The 17500-nt window shown below is 34.8% G+C and overlaps 2 protein-coding genes across 15 annotated transcripts in view; one reads left to right on the top strand and one right to left on the bottom strand.

Moving 5' to 3' along the window:
• LOC309656088 (uncharacterized protein) overlaps positions 1-8076 on the top strand; it is a 75216-nt gene extending 67140 nt beyond the window's left edge. For 5 of the 7 annotated variants that reach the window (XM_082452271.1, XM_082452265.1, XM_082452268.1 and 2 more), the window contains 3 exons: positions 2903-3070; positions 7157-7242; positions 7332-8076. The gene's annotated coding sequence lies outside the window, so the exon portion shown is untranslated. Of the gene's footprint in view, positions 1-2902; positions 3071-6476; positions 6566-6663; positions 6980-7156; positions 7243-7331 lie in introns of all 7 variants that reach the window. The other 2 variants (XM_082452266.1, XM_082452267.1) reach the window with 2 other exon arrangements.
• HEATR5A (HEAT repeat containing 5A) overlaps positions 1-17500 on the bottom strand; it is a 127616-nt gene that overhangs the window by 15463 nt on the left and 94653 nt on the right. For 5 of the 8 annotated variants that reach the window (XM_082452022.1, XM_082452021.1, XM_082452024.1 and 2 more), the window contains 8 exons: positions 16991-17017; positions 14600-14738; positions 11862-12041; positions 9799-10038; positions 8194-8375; positions 6460-6528; positions 4850-5029; positions 2894-3113 (listed from right to left, as the gene is read on the bottom strand). In XM_082452022.1, coding sequence (XP_082308148.1) covers positions 2894-3113; positions 4850-5029; positions 6460-6528; positions 8194-8375; positions 9799-10038; positions 11862-12041; positions 14600-14738; positions 16991-17017 — 1237 coding nt within the window. The remainder of the gene's footprint in view (positions 1-2893; positions 3114-4849; positions 5030-6459; positions 6529-8193; positions 8376-9798; positions 10039-11861; positions 12042-14599; positions 14739-16990; positions 17018-17500) is intronic. The other 3 variants (XM_082452025.1, XM_082452028.1, XM_082452026.1) reach the window with 1 other exon arrangement.

Below are 17500 nucleotides of genomic sequence, written 5' to 3'. Positions count from 1 at the left end.
TTGTGGCTCGCGGGCTCTAGAGCGCAGGCTCAATAGTTGTGGCGCACAGGCTTATTAGTTGCTCCTCGGCATGTGGGGTCTTCCCGGACGAGGGCTCAAACCTGTGTCCCCTGCACTGGCAGGCAGATTCTTAACCACTGTGCCACCAGGGAAGCCCGGCAACTACTTTTTGACTTTTATCACCACAGATGTTTTCCCTGTGCTTGGACTTCACAGAAATGGAAAAATATCCAGTATGCACTCGTTTGTGACTGATTTTTTTTCTTTTAATAAATTCATTTATTTTATTTATTTATTTTTGGCTGCATTGGGTCTTCGTTGCTGTGCGCGGGCTTTCTCTAGTTGCGGTGAGTGCGGGCTACTCTTCGTTGCGGTGCGTGGGCTTCTCACTGTGGTGGCTTCTCTTGCTGTGGAGAACGGGCTCTAGGCACGCGGGCTCAGTAGTTGTGGCTCGCAGGCTCTAGAATGCAGGCTCAGTAGCTGTGGCGCACGGGCTTAGTTGCTCTGCGGCATGTGGGATCTTCCCGGACCAGGGCTCGAACCTGTGTCCCCTGCATTGGCAGGCGGATTCTTAACCACTGTGACACCAGGGAAGCCCCTTTTTTTTAATGTTGGCCATTTTTAAAGTTTTTATTCGGGACTTCCCTGGTGGCGTGGTGGTTAAGAATCCGCCTGCCAATGCAGGGGACACAGGTTCGAGCCCTGGTCCGGGAAGATCCCACATGCCATGGAGCAACTAAGCCCGTGAGCCACAACTACTGAGCCTGTTTGCCACAACTACTGAAGCCCACGCGCCTAGAGCCTGTACTCCGAAACAAGAGAAGCCACTGCAATGAGAAGCCCACACACCGCAAGGAAGAGGAGCCCTCGCTTGCCGCAACCAGAGAAAGCCCGCACGCAGCAACCAAGACACAACACAGCCAAATAAATAAATAAAAATAAATAAATAATTTTAAAAAAGGTTTTTATTGAATTTGTTACAATACTGCTTCTGTGTCATGTTTCGGGTTTTTTTGGCTACTAGGCACGTGGGATCTTAGCTCCCCAACCAGGGATCAAACCTGCACCCTCTGCATTGGAAGGCGAAGTCTTAACCACTGGATCACCAGGGAAGTCCCTGTGACTAAGTTTTTGCTTAACAATGTTTCCAGAGATTCATCCATGCTGCTATGTTATCAATATTTTGTTATCAGTGATTTTATTTCTCCTGAGCATACAACTGTTGGGTCACAGGGCTGATGTATCCTTACAACTTTATAAGAAATTTACAGGCTAATTCTTTTTATTTTTAATCACAAAATATTTAAAAACAAATATGTGATGTGTATATGCGTGTTTAGAAGGTGAAAGATTTATAGGATATGAAGAGAAACCAGAGTATGTGTATGCATGTATAAAACAGATACCTATTTACCTATCTCCAAGATTAACATTTTGCCTTTCTTAAATCTCTTTCTTAAAAAACAAACAAACAAAAAACCCCTAAAACTTTGTACACCACTAATTCTTGCCCCTCCTTTTGTAACCACTTTCCTCAAGTCACTGTGAATCACTCTCATTATGGTCTTACACTTTCACTCTAGACGTTTGTATTCATAAATAATAGATGCTGTTATTTCGTGTCTGAGTTTACTTAAAAGGCCTCATACTGTGTGTATCCTTTTTAAACTTGCTTTCCCCCCAACACTATGTTTTAATGATTTATGTGTCATTAACATGTGCTGATAAATTATGTCAATAAATCAGTTTATTTCCATTTTTAATGCTATTGAAAGGTACAAAGTACAGTAAACACTCCACATATCTTTGTGTATAATTCCAATTAAAATTCTAACAGAACTTGATAGGCTGACCCTAAAATTCATAGCAAAGAGTAAAAAAAAAATAATAGCCATTTTGAAATAACATGAAGATTAAAAGCAGCTACCAAATATCTAATCCATAAAATGCAATATTAATAACTGACTATAAAATTAGATCCCTAAGGGAATCTAAAAAAAGAGTAGATATACGTATATGTATAACTGATTCACTTTGCTGTACAGCAGAAACTAACACAACATTGTAAAGCAACTATACTCCAATAAAAATTAATTTAAAAAATTTTAAAAATAAAAAAATAAAATTTGATCCTTATCCTCATTCCACACACACAATATAAATTCTAGCTGGACTAAAGTCCAAAATGTAAAAAAGCAAAACTGTAAAGCTTATATTTCTTTATGACCTTAAGATACAAAGAAGTATCAGGCACTATACAAAAGCCATAAACAACTGATTATATTACTTTTAAAAAGGTAAAAGAGCAAACTACAGGCTGAGAGAAGATACCTGCAAGATATGGAATCACAAAGGAATAGTATTAAACATATGTAAAGGATTAATAAGTCAGTAAGAAAATGTCAAATACTCAGTGGAAAATGGGCAAAGATTATGACTAGGTGATTTATGGAAAAAGAAACTTAAACGTCCCATAAACTGATGAAAAAAGATTCCCAATCAAGGAAATAAACCAATGAAACTCTTTCATACTCATCAGATTGGCAAAAATTATTAACAATGATAACATATAATGATGGGAAGATGTAGAAAAACAGAAGCACGTTGCTGTTTGTATGTTGTTTGTATACAATGTATGTTGCACATACATTGTTGTAACCACTTTGGAGAGCGATTTGGCAGTGTCTTGTGAGGTAAGACGAGCATGCCTTATGACTTAAGAGATTCAACTTCAGGGCCTCCACCCTGAAGCAACTCTCCCGTGCTTATTCTATGAATGAAAATTATTCTGGCAAAATGTTTCAGATAAACATTACCTGCTAACAGAGAAATTTTGAAAATAACATGTTATTGACTGTCATTCTAGGGATTATGTAAATATTTTCCCCCTTACCTTCAACAGGAAGCTGGGAGGCAAATTCTGAAGGCAAAGTTAGGAGAGCAAAATCCTGAAGCGCAGCAAGCCAGAGCCTACTTAACGTGCCAAGATCTGCGTGGACTAAGTCAAGCAGCCCGTCTGATGAAATCGACCCGTTTCCGACACTTTCTTTTGAACAGGTCGTCTTCAAAGGTTGTTTGTGGTTTTTATGTCTTTCTACAGCAATTATGTAGACCTGTATAAAGGTTACTTTATAAATAGGAAAATCTCGTACCTACTGAAAAGGTGTTAACAATATTTTTATCTTGCTGAAGAGGCAGACTTACCTTGAGCCTGCCTCCTGGACTTAAAATGCACTGTGATACCAAGAAGGTATACATGTGTAACCACACACACAAAACTAGGGTAGAAAGATCTAGAAGCATTATCTTCAGTGAGATATACTGGGATAATAAACATCTGACAAATATGCTGCCACCTTGCAGTTTACAACCATGACAGCTATAATTAAATGATCACGGCACTCTTTTTCACTAAGCCTAGACATGGCCTTGTAATCCATTTCAACATATGGCTACAGGCAGCCATCTCTGAATTGAAATAAGCTGAATATCTTCTTTCAATGTTACCACTAAATCACTATAAAAAGTTTAACTATATAGATTTAACATGGACTATAGAATGTTGAAGTATTCAACATAGTACGTAATGTGTACTATCTCTTTATCCATAACTCCAAAATCCAAAAAGCTCTGAAAAAATCTAAGTTTGTGGGCAAATCAATCTGGTGGCAAAACACAAAAAAATTTATGTGAAGCTATTTATACAGTGTGAATATTCAAACATTTCACACAGATATATGAAAGTGTTTGATTATAGATTCTATGGTATTGTTCCAGACATCCTAGATGGATACATGAAATATGCATCCAAATTTTAAATCCCAAATATATCTGGCTCCAAGGATTTCAGATAATTATGGACCTCAATTACATGGAACTTGTTGGCTAGTCATTACTTTCACTAAGGAGAGAATAGGAGAAAGTAATGGCTTAAGCAAGAGTATAGCGATTCAAATTAGTACAAAGAACACTATATAAGCACAGAGTAATTTATAAAATAGGTTACAGAAATTACAGAATCTCTGTTTGCTCCACTAAAAGCATATGTTTAAAGCATTTAGAGTTGACTGCTAAAGATCATTAGATCCAACTTATTAAATCTAGGCAGAACTATTTCCTGAGATTTGTCAACACTAAATAATGACAAAAATAGACACTTTACAATCTTCTGATTTTAATTAGCCCTACTGAAGGAAACCCTTTCTTATATGTTGGTTAATTCTCTCAGTTGCAATCTGAGACTATACACTTCATTAAAGTGATATATGAACCAAGACTGGCCAAGTCTGGTAACTGCTGAAGCTGGATGACAGGTATATGTGAGTTCATTGTACTATTCTATTCACTTTTGTATATGTGTAAACATTTCCATCGTAAATTTAAAAATTATATAGCTTTCTTCCTGATTAGAAAAGTAAATAAAGAACAGTTAAGCACTTCCCTCTAAGATTTCTCTAATCTTAGGAAATAAAACAACTTACTTAATATTCAAGTCACTTTATGAAAGAGCACTAAAAAATATTAACATATGTGTTATAGAGTTGACAGACTATATGAGCAAACCCACATTTCCAATAATTCAGGTTTCAATAAAAGTTGATTTCCATTGGCTATTATTAAAGTCTCTCATGACTGCCCCTGCTTAAAGCAGCAGATAACAGACAGCAGAGGGCACTCTAGAATCCTTGGCCAAAATATCAATTAGCATATAAATACATCTCATGTTGAAAGTCTTCTGTTAACCTTAAACATAGACTTACTTGTGTTTTAAATAGCTAACTTCAGTTTATGGCCTAAGATGTTTATTAACAACTTCCAAAATTCTAGTCATAAATTGAGAAGTACTAACCTCTGCCCAGGCTTTTAGCACAGCTAAGATCTCCATGGTAGAAGCACTTTCATTATATAAGTGACTTAGAGCTTCTTTTCCAACCTGAATTTTTGTTAATGATGCAACAAGCAACTGATGAACTCTTCGGAGATCATTAAGGTCACTTACAACTCCACTTGCTATCCAGGCACTGCAAACCTAGTTTTTTAAGAAAATCAAAGGCTATATTTAAAAATTATGAACACCCCCTTTGTGAGTTCAGCAAAGCTCACCCATATCTCAGGAATCTGGTCATTGAAATCATCTTGCTATCAAGAAACCCCAAGGGATACTGGTGATAATGATAGTCAAAGCCAGCATTTCAAAAGGGAATGAAGTCTTAAGGTTGAAGAAAGGAAACCGTTCTAATAAGTATATAAATCAGAGTTTCAGATGTTATTAACACAGTGAAATTAAGCCATGAAAGGCATCACTTTCATAAATGTTTGGATTAACATTTGAATTATATCTCCAATCTTGACTATTTCATCTTATTATTATTTTAAAATCAGCGATTAATTGCATAGTTAATTATTTTATCTTTCTTGAAAGATAAATCACCTACCATTTAAACCTCAACGAAGATTTTGATTCTTTTGAAGATATTTTTAATTTTTAAAACAAAACATCATTAATAATTCTCCAATTCAAAAAGTTTACTCAATTATCAGAGGTTATCTATAAAGGTTTTCCTAGGTGTCACCATATTTCTCTTTTACTACAGAAAATTTATTTTTCTTTTATCATATATTTAGTTTGCATCTCATTTCACAAAAGATTTCAAGTGGCTTACAGCGAGAACACATATAATAAAATGATGATAAGTTAGATTCAGGACAACAGTTCACACACTTCTATGAATATTTGAAGGCACTCAAACATTTCCTAAATACAAATGAATTTAGAAATTTGAAAAAACTGAGTAAAATTATAATTAATTTAATTCACATCAGTTCTGCTTTTAATTATTTCAGGCCATTCAGGTCTGGATATTGAATGTCTGACAACCACACCAAGAAAAGCAACTATTTAAAATTGTATATTATATGGCTCTCAGCTATATGAAAAAAAGCTCAACCTCACTTGAAATACAAATCTAAACTATCCTGAGATACCCTTTTTACTCCATCATATACACAAAAATCTAAGTTTGACAACTCACAATGCTGCTGAGACTTTGGGGAAATAGGCACTTGCATACAGTGCTGGTAGGAGTTTAAATTGGTAAACTACTGTAATATACTCTTTAACCCAGCAATTCAATTTTAGGGAATTTATCTCACAGATATGCTTAGACCCAGTGAAATGACCTATGCAGAAAGGTCATTCACTGCAGCAGTATCCATAATAGCAAAAGATGAAAAAAATCCATATTTCCATCACTAGGGAGCTGGTGACATACCCATATATTGGATTACCATGCAGTTATGAGAAAGAAAAAGTTCTCTAAACTTAAAAAGCAAAGGAAAAGGGGCAACTGAGATTAATGGTTAGACAACTATAATGTAGAACCTTGGTATCGAATACTAACTGGAGAGCTGCTTCCTAAGAGAGGGTTTTTCTTAAAATTTATCTTTTTAACCATTTACCTGACATGCTTTGGCAGTGACGTCAGGTGGCGTCTCTGAGGTGAAGGCTGGTCTAAGTGCCGCTCCTACCTGGCAAGAAATTACAGGCTCATTCAAGCATCAAAAAGTAAGATAGCACAAATTTTTTCTCTTTAAAATTAGTTTTTTAAAAAATTAGTTATTTATAATAGGTATTATGAACACCTTTTGTTTTTGCCTGCCCAGCATATCTTCCCGTTTTTAGCTAAGTGCATCCGAGTTTTCCTTTGGGGAACCTTCTCTCTCCACAGCTCTCAGCCCATGTTGTTGCTATGGAGTTGTGAGCACTCTCTGGCTCCAGGGACCCACACTGGGATAATGAAAGCTCTCCTGAGGACATCTGCTAGGAGTACTAGGAAAGAAGCGCTCTCTTTAAAAGACTCTGGATGCTTAGAGAGCCACCTTGATACCACTTGGAGAGGGCAAACTTGAGAATAAAGCCAGTGCAGAAGAAAGCAGAGCCAACTAAGGTTCCTGAAAACAATTTTCCTTCTCTGCTTAAGTGAGTGGTAATTTTATTTCTATCAGTTGCAATTTTAAGAGGATTAAAAATATAACAGAGCTCCCCTTAAGTAAGTTGAATTATAATATTTTAGTCTAACGTGATTAGTTGTATCTAACTCCTGTCCCTTCCTTTTGCTCTTTCCCTAAACACACATTGGCATTACCTGCTGGGAAGATGTGATGGAGCCCGCTGACCAACTGGGGAACTGCTCTGGAGTCCCTAACTGCCAGCCATCAGAAGCTGCCTTTGAATCATGAGAGGTATCCTTGGATGAATGCTACTGAAGGATTACATGTGATGTGTGTGATAGAATATGTGATGATTTTGTTATCTTCCTTGTTCCTCCTAGGCTGCTCAATGCACCAGTCAAAAAAACACCAGTTAAAAAGCTTACAGAACCAGTAATAGAAACCTGAATTCTTTTCCAAGTCTAGGGGAAAAAAAGGTTATATCTAGACTAGGAGTAATAATTTGAAGATGAAACCGGCATGTAGCCTAAATGGAATGTTTATTAATGATTTGGTGTTATCTTAGCTTATTTGGATATTTTGTAAAGAATTTCATTACCAAAGACCTTTGGACTTCCCTGGTGGCGCAGTGGTTAAGAATCCGCCTGCCAATGCAGGGGACACGGGTTCGAGCCCTGGTCCGGGAAGATCCCACATGCCGCGGAGCAACTAAGCCTGTGCGCCACAACTACTGAGCCTGTGCTCTAGAGCCCATGTGCCACAACTACTGAAGCCCGTGTGCCTAGAGCCCGTGCTCCACAACAAGAGAAGCCACCGCAACGAGAAGCCTGTGCACTGCAACAAAGAGTAGCCCCCGTTCGCAACAACTAGAGAAAGCCTGCGCACAGCAATGAAGACCGAACGCAGCCAAGAATAAATAAATTTTTTTAAAAAAAAGAACAATACCTATCCCACAGGGTTATTGTTAAAGATTAACTTAGCAAATGAATATTAAAAAAAAAAAGCCCTTTATTCCCCCAAAATTACCAAAAAGGTTTTAATTATGAAAATTAACCTTTAGCATTATAAAAGACCTGTTTTATGTATTATTTTGCTTTTACATGACGATTTCTTCTTTAAACATATACTGATTATACTGGTGATATATTAGCAGAGATACATACTCATTTACGTATTAAAAGGTGACATGCCAATTAGTTTCACTTTTAATAATAATAAAGTTCTCTAGTAGAAAGAGCTTACATTGGCTTGATACTGTTCTAGAATCACATGACCTGGAAACTCTGGTTCTGGAATAGCTGCAAATCGCCGAATAACAACTAACAGTGTTTCAAGGCCAGAAAGACGGAGCTGATCACTGTGATCTGTGGCAGCCATAAAAGCCATGCGAATTAAGTCAGCAAGATGTAGCACCAAAAAGTCATCTGCAATATTAAAAAAAATATATCTTATTAAGAAAAAGAATACGCTGGAACTAAGATTTATGTTAAGTGATCATTTTTCCTCCTTTTAATTTCATAACCTAGACTTTCTTTTAAGTACTTCTGATTTGATTTACATTTTACTGTTTGTTAAATACAGACTTTAAAGCTGGTTTTACTGTACCAGTGCAAATACTCACATACAAACAACTATCCCAAAGCAAGTAATTATACAGCTATGCAAAAACAAAGGCAGAATTAGCATCCTTTAAATGAGTACTGATAGTACCTTCAATAAAAATTTTGTTCAGACTTTCTGATAAAAGTACATTAGAAGGTACTTAGGAGACTTTGGGTTTTGATGAATTAGGCAGTAATTTAATCATCCTCTTTAGATCAAGTTGAGGCTAAAAGACCTAATGTCCCTTTAAAAAAAGTTTTATGTGGTTCTTTATATGGACTACATTACCTTACTTTTTTGCATGTCCTGCCACACACACAAATGATGGGAGCATAAAAATATTTCTAGCTGTGAAATTATAAATGATAATTCCTTTCACGCCTACAACATATTCTTTGGTATAATAATTCTACTGGGGAGAGACATAAGACAATCATTTAACACTGTTCCAACAATAAAATGTTTACAGGTACAACTAACCTTTACCTAAAAAATATGTGAGACTAATTCAAAGAAGTATACTAGTTATAGGTCACACTGAAGAAACCAACTCATCTTAGTAAGTGCCAATTACAGTTTTAACTGGGAGCACAGGAGTCAGTAAGCACCTATAACACACTAATTTTATACCTATCAGAATAGTGCTCATCACAAATAAGAGACTCAATAAATGCTTGCTTGAAAAACAATTAAAATATTAATACCTAATTCACACTCTCAGACTGACAATAACAACATCTTGCCTTATGATTCTTTTGTCAGGTAAAGGATATTTCCAAGGCACTGAGATATGAGCATTGAGTCTTTGAACATATGTGCTTAAGTGATTTTAAAAAATTAGACATTAAACCATAACCCACAGGCATTTAGGTAAAGATAATAAAACTGAACAATAAAAGGTCAAAATGGTCTTACAACACGGTTTACTTTACATTGAGATAGACTTAAATGTTTTCTAGGAAATATCAGTGAAACCAAAATAATCTATGAGCAAAACTGCTCTAAGTTACCATTCAGAAAATAAAATTTAGAAAATAAAATTTGGGAACTAGCTAATGTACATACTACTTTCCAAGAACATGACTATTCTCTATAAACAATATATCACATATGTCCACTAAACAAAAATGAATGCGAATTTAAGAAGTTTAATCATTAAAAATGTATTTGAACATTAAAAATACACTATAGGCAGAGAGCATTTCAATGTATATCATTTGGTCTTTTCATTATTATGCCACTTACTTCTTGAATCCCTTTTTTTCATTTCTTGTGCTAAAGCGATGTCAAAATGTGCACTGTGTGCATTCTCACACTGGTTAATTATCCTGCAGACACATTCAGCAGCAAAGACTCTTGTAGCCCATCGCGGATTGGTAAAAGGATGAGGTCTGCCATCATTTCTGATGGTCAGAACTAAGGCATCATCCCCTTTATCTCCTTCCTCTTCTTGCATTGTATCCACACAAGTTACAGTTGTAAAATCTTTTATCAAGGGAGAATACACATAATTACAATCAGTTGGAAGATATATTTATAAAGGGACACAATGACTTCAAGTACAGACTAGAATTACTGTTGATCAAAATGACTACTAATAACAGTGGTATCTAAAGAAATGCTAAAAAAAACTATTCTTAAAAAATGACAAAGTTGTTAAATTATATTTAAAGTGAAAACTGAACATGATACTAGAATAATTATCAATCCCCTGTATGTAGATGGATATACTTAAGGAAGCTCAGAATTCCCTAGTAGGGAGTGTGGTGGATAGAACTAGAGATGTTGTTTTAACACTGGGGCCTTGAATGAATTTAAGAAGGTTCCTGAACCCACTAAAAATGTCCAAAAATATTTTTCTCAGGACAGACCCATCGCTGTAATTACAGTCTCAAATTGTCCTGATGGCCAGAGCCATTAAGTAGTAAATTATTTCCCCTTAATATTATACTAACTGCTAACTTATTAACTCTGTTTAACTCGACTTAAATTGGAACTTATGCTTTAAAACAAATCAACTTGTTTTTCTTAAATTATCTTGTCTGTCAACATTTTTTGAGTGTGATACAATAGATAGCAATGATGTTACAAATAAAATTAAGGCAAACTCCTGCCTTAAAACTGAGAAGTAAACAGAGACTGAAATGTGTGTTTTCCTAATAAGAAGGGATAGAGGCAAACTACAAAGGATAAAGAATAAATGGTGAAATAAAATTGAGCTATTAAAAATTTTTAAAAAGATAGGTAAGATACCAGAAAAGTATAATCAACCTATCTATGCACATATATTTTTTTCTTTTAAAGAAGTCCTTCTAAGTTCTTCAGTAGTGGGGATAGAGAACATTAAAGAAGGAAAACATGTAGAGCATAATGGTTGAAAGAGCAGGTATAAATCACTGGAAGAGTACCAACAAGAACAGAGGTAGACAGAGAAGAATATTAAAAAAAAATGCCAGAAATTTTATGGTACCTTAAAAAATGCCAGAAATTTTATGGTACCTTTCTTCCTTTCACATAACTTAACTCAGAGACCAAAGCTACATTAAATTATAAGGCTTAAGTAACTGGGTTGAGAGCTACTGAAATATTATGAAAAGTTAGATTTTAAAGTCATGTAGGCTAAGGTTTGAATACATCTGTGTGTGTCTTTGGGAAAACTACTTAACCTTTCCAAGTCTTGTTTTGTCTCGTGTAAAATGGAATAATACTGCCTACTCATAGGATGGTTAAAGGATTAAGTCATATAAAATATGTACAATACCTGGAACAGAATTGGTTTCTATCCTCTTTCTTCCTCATTTATTTTCTTAGTCCAGGATATAAATTTTAAAGACTCTAACACACTTTCTCACTAATAATTATCTTGTACTAACAAAAACATTAGAGAAATAACACTATATTTTAAATGAACATTATTAAGAGTATAGAAACTGGCTTGCTCAAAATGTCATAACTTTTGGTGAGTTTTCTATTAAGTTGATTTGAGGCAACACCTCAAATATTTCTCATATGTATGAAAATAAATGATGGGGCTGCTGTAAGTTAGGTCATCCCTTTTATAGCATAAATAACAATTCTAATTTTTAGTTTGTTTTTCACAGGAAAGTCATATAAGACAATTATAAGAGAAAAAAAAAGTAGGCTTTTAAGTGTTGGACTTCAACACTAGCATTAGAATCTCCATTAAAGAAAACAACAAGCAATTACGACCCAAATATCCAGACTGATAAATTGTCACTAGCAAACAATTTTATATAATGCTTTTACTTTTAATTTTATTATATTGGCTGGTAATCACCAATACTTACCAGCTGATGCAGCAAGTACATCTATACAAAGCTTTAACCAAAAGGAGAGTTTATCCACTGCCATAGATGTGAGCATATGGTTTAATGTCTCTTTGATATCATGGCATAATCTCCCATCTGTCTCTTGGTCAAGTAAGGTCAGTAAGGCCCCTTCAAGGCCCACTTCTCTGATGTTAGCATCTGACAAGAAGAAAATCGATGATCTAAGTAATACAGAAAACAAAACTGCCATATGAGAAGCACACACATTCAGTAGTTATTAAAATATTACATGCAAATATATTCTAAAGAACTAGTCCAAATATTGCACCTCAACCTACTGAGGTCTATTTTAGTTCACAATTCAAGTTTGGTAATTATTCACAACACTGCAAAGTTATTTTTTATGCAATGTCATTGAAAGATAAATCTTTATTAAGAGTTAACTAATATGTTTTCCTTAAATTAGGTAAACACTTAAACCCAATTAGCATTCAATACTTATAAAAATTTATACAATGTTTCTTGGTATGATTATTTTATCTTCTCTTTAAAGTTAATTCAAATAAATAATCATAATTAAGTTTTACTTATTCTGGTACAAAAGCTTTACATTTATTAACATGAGAGTAAAACTCAGACAGAAAATAACTATTGTATGGAGAACAGTGTTTAATTACTGCAACTAAGCTAGAGTGGATCTAAAGAAGACTATTGAATTAATATAAATTACTACACAGTATTCTCACTGCAAAGTAATAAATCATCTCAAAAAAGAAATATAAACCTTGATCTAGTGTCTATTTCCTCTAATTCTGAAAATGTCAAAAGAACATATACATTTTCTCTTGAAGATTTAACTCATTTGGCAATTATGAAAGCATTTAGTTCTAAAGATTATGCTACTATTTTAAAAGAGGAGTTATCTTTTAAAGATCAGAAGGAGGAGGTAGAAATATTTCTGATTAGGAGTCCGTAAGTCAGAACAGCCCAATGTAATGTGTGAGTCATGATCGGATCATAAATTTGGATGGGGGTGAGAGGGGTAGGAAAGAGTTTATAAAGGACTTTTTTTTTTTTTTTTATAATGGGAAATTTGTGTGAGGACTGTACATTCTATGAAGCTACTAAATTAATGTTGATTTTACTAGGTATGGAAATAACATGTGGTCATGTAGGAGAATATCCTTGAAAAATGCAAATAAGTATTTAGGGGTGAACCATCATGATGCCTGCAACCTGCTTTCAGATGGTTTGGCACGAGGTTTGTGTATGTGTGTATATATACTGAGAGATATATAAAATGAGTGTCATAAAGATAGTAGGTGAACCTATGTGTTTGCTGCACATTTCTTTCAACTTTTCCATGGGTTTGAAAAATTACAAAACTTTTAAAAACGAATTATATAATGAGTTCTTTACTATAATTTTTTTAAAAAATTTTATTAATTTTATTTTTGGCTGTGTTGGGTCTTCATTGCTGAGCATGGGCTTTCTCTAGTTGCAGTGGCTTCTCTTGCTGCGGAGCACAGGCTCTCTGCCCGCGGGCCTCAGTAGTTGTGGCACGCGGGCTCAGTACTTGTGGCTCTCAGGCTCTAGAGCGCAGGCTCAGCAGTTGTGGTGCATGGGCTTAGCTGCTCCGCAGCATGTGGGATCTTCCCGGACCAGGGCTCAAACCTGTGTCCCCTGCACTGGCCAGGCGGGTTCTTAAGCACTATGCCACCAGAGAAGCCCCTTTACTATAATTTTAATCATATAGCTAATTCAATAATTATTACCAGTACAGTTACATAATAAAATCCTAAAGCAACAAATAAAGATAATTCCAGTGGTGAATGTAAGTTAAAGGTCACTTTGGGGAGAATACCACACATTAACCATGTTCTGCAACCTGTCTGATGACTACTATACCAGTTCAGCAATGCTGATAAACTCAAGTCAGAGCAAAGGTTTTAATATAATAATAAAACTAATTTAAAGAGCACAGCATGACAGTAAAATACACTATAGATCTGAGAACTTTAGATATTGGAAAGCTTTATGAAGTCTGAGACCTTCTAAAAGTGTGATAGCGCTTGGGAAACTATATACTTTTAAAGTGTAAGATATTATCATTACTATTTTTATAGGCTGTTTGAATTTATATGCACGTTTGAGTTATTCACATAATTTTAAAATGAAGAGACACACTTAAAACAAATCTTACTTGCCAAGAAATCCTTTAATTCAGCTCTAAAATATAGAAAGGGTATAAAAATCCTTTAACTTGAAGCAGATTCATCTATGAGAAATTTTATTGAATGAGATTTAGGGGGAAGAAAGGCATATATGATAAAATGACTTCAGCGCTAAATCCAATTTCAATCCATTATTGTGAAAAAACTCGTTTGAAACCAATGGCTCTCAAACTTCAGTATCATTATCATTATTGTAGAAAAATAAGTAAGAGATTGCTGGGCTCTACTCCCAGATTTCTGGCCTAGCAGATTTGGGACGGGGCCCAATAATCTGCATTTTTAACAAGTTCCAAGGTGAGGTGGATGTCGCTGGTGTAGGGGGCCTAAGATTGAGAACCATTACTCTAAACCAGTAACATCACTGGGTGGAATGATAATCACTGTTAGCAATTATCACTTGTAGCAGGTTTAAGGCATTATACACTAACTTTTAAATTTCGTTTTAAAAACTCATGTTTATATGGAAGATGTAAGATTAAAACAATCATCTGAGCTGGAGATAATACTGATAAAAAGAATTACCTGGAGTCAACTCTTCTCTGCTATCCTTAGCAAGCATAACAGCGTGTTCTGAAACTTCAGCTGCTTCTCTCTGAACAAGCTGACGTAAACAAGCCAGTACTGCTCGTCTCAGTAACAAATAGGGACTACAAAGATTCACCTGAAAAACACCATTTGGGAAGTAAAAGAGCTGAAATTCTTGGTGGCATTCAATACATCTAATAGATATTCACTGGACCCCTCCTGATTGTGTCCAGCCCATCATTGGGCTGGACACAATTTATTAAATACACAGAAACTTCAACTATCCTAGCACATATTTTTTATTATACAACTTAGAAACAGCTTAAGGAGTAATACATGTACTTATTAGGCAAAATTCATAAACAAATCCAAGCAAAAGCCTCCTGACAATGTTAGAAGACATAAAATTTATATGAGTAAAACAGTTCTGAGAGACAAAAGAGATACAACTGAGAAAGAATTTATTTGCAGCTTATATATATGTGCTCATGGAACTATATTATAATGTTTTACGAATCTCTAAGTAGAAGTTTATAAAAATCCATATAAGCACTGTAGCATACTGGTTAAAATGGAGGCTCTGGAGTCAAACTGTCTCAGTTTGAGTCCTAGATCCATGACTTACTAGCTGTGTGACCTTGGGCAAGTTATTTAACCTCTCTGTGTCTCAGTTTCCTCATTTGTTATATGGAGATAACACTACCCCCAGCTCACAGGGCTGTTGTGAAGTCAACACAAAGAAACATGCCAAAGTGCTTAGCACAGTACCTGGCAAATAGTAAGCACTCAATAAATGTTAGTTATTATTAATGCAGCCTCTATCAGTAGTAGTTTATTCAGATGCCATACATAGTAAGTAAATGCATTTTCAAATAAAGGCAGAAAGAGTCTTACTCAGAAAACATATTCACCGAAAATGCTCTCTAGAAACGACATTATAGAAAGCATATTTTATACATGTATATCTACTTATATATGAATATACATATATGTACATAGATATGTAAATGTCTTAGCAATAGAGAATATTTCTGCTCAGAATGATAGGCTCAATACATATTCTTTTTACTGAGAAGTATTTAAACCATGTAAATCTCAATAGGTTGTGTCTACCTAGGGTAAATGATACGATTGGTGATATACCTTAAATGAGCAATTAAAACAAGTCAAAGGTTTCTGGATACCAATTCTTAATGATTTCATAAGTAGAATAAAGCCTAGAGATTTTGAAATTTATTTTGTCCTAACTATGATAATAAAGACCAGTTTGGTGTGGCTTATGATAATAAATATGTCTTATAATAGTGATTTTTCTGAGCAAAATTTTAGAAATAATGGCATAATTCATATATGTGCCTTTAGATCTGGTTTATGTGTGAAAGACAGGACTGAAGTAGGTGTGTTTGTTGAACAGAGCAGAGGCAAAATTCTGAGGAAAACAGTAGGTAGTGGCAGCTGGTTTGTGATATATGATACATGCAAAGAGAGCTAAATCCTTAATTTTATCAGAAGATAAAAGGCAAGAAAAGTTTGTGACTATGTTAGCAGTGAAACATACAGATGAGAACTGCTTTATAAATATGTTCTATTACACCCTCAAGCTATATCATGAATTCAAAAGTGGAAAGACAGGAATGCCATTCACAAAGTCTCAAGGTCATGTCATTCTAGTCATGTTTAAGAACTCTGCTGTTAGAAACTAGTACACAGGATAACAGAGAAGTTAAAATGTAAACGATTAGGTTTATTCATGCCCAAGATTACGGCTATATTTAACAACAGTGACAAAAAAGCACTCTATTAAGACAATTTTAAAGAAAAGTTAATAAATCTACTAGTTACTTTAACTGGAGTTTTACAAGCATATAATACAAGGCAGGTGCAGCGTTTATTCAGGCTGGTCAAACAATCTTTTAGAAAAAGCATGCTCAAAAGTACTCTTTACTTGTTTGGTAGAAAAAATATTAAAGGCTGTCACACAAAGCAAAATGGGACGCTTAATATTTCCATGTCATTCTCCAGCATTTATATTGGGAAGAGGGATAGAGTGGATTAAGGCAAACAAATCAAGCAAGCAAACTACAGAAATTAAATCAAACTGTAATTACAATTCCTTTCTGAAATGAATATATTAAATCAAAATGATGCAAAATTAAGTGCAAGGAGAGAGTGCACCAGCTGGAGAAGGTTAGGGAGGATTTGTTTACATTGGTATTAAATAAACACCATGTAACATGCTATACACACTGGACTTTGCATTAATGGTTAGCTTAAACAAAGAGATGCAGTGGAAAACAAGAACATCTACAACCAAAAAAAAAAAAACAACACAAAGAAACAGCACTGCAAACCTCAAAAAAAGTTAGGAATCGAGGGTCAGGGACCTACCAACACAGAATTATCCAACAAGATCTCCTGCACAAAAACAAATGACAGACTGGTCATGACAAAACCAAAAGATAAATACTAGGATGACTTTGACAACAGTCAGCTAAGCATTAAAATGTAAATGTTAATAGAGCTATCATTCAAACTGGCTTAGCTTCAGCTTTAAAAAATATGCCATAAATACTTCATTTTCCAACTTAAAATATGAGTTGAGGTTAAGATTTTAAAAACAGTCAACTCAAGATGTAAAGATATAAAAAATACAATAATTTCAAAATGCACAGTTGTGTAATTAGGTTTTCCTTTGGAATCCTTCATTAAGCCTCAGTAACAAAACCAGAACAAGTAGACATGAGTGTGAAAGGAGTGATCTGGATTACATTCGCATGAACAGGTGTCCAGCAAGGGACCAAGTTAATGGTTTACCTCATCACAAGTTAATTATAGATTTCTTACTCTTGGAAGCCAAGTTTTAAAACTGTGAGTAGTCAGAATTGCGAGTGTAGCTAA

The sequence above is a fragment of the Balaenoptera physalus genome, assembly GCF_965194825.1.
Source record: "Balaenoptera physalus genome assembly, chromosome: 2".
In the NCBI taxonomy this organism is placed as follows: Eukaryota; Metazoa; Chordata; class Mammalia; order Artiodactyla; family Balaenopteridae; genus Balaenoptera; species Balaenoptera physalus.
Note: the sequence above shows the minus strand (reverse complement) of the source record. Positions and strands in the feature narration are given on the sequence as shown.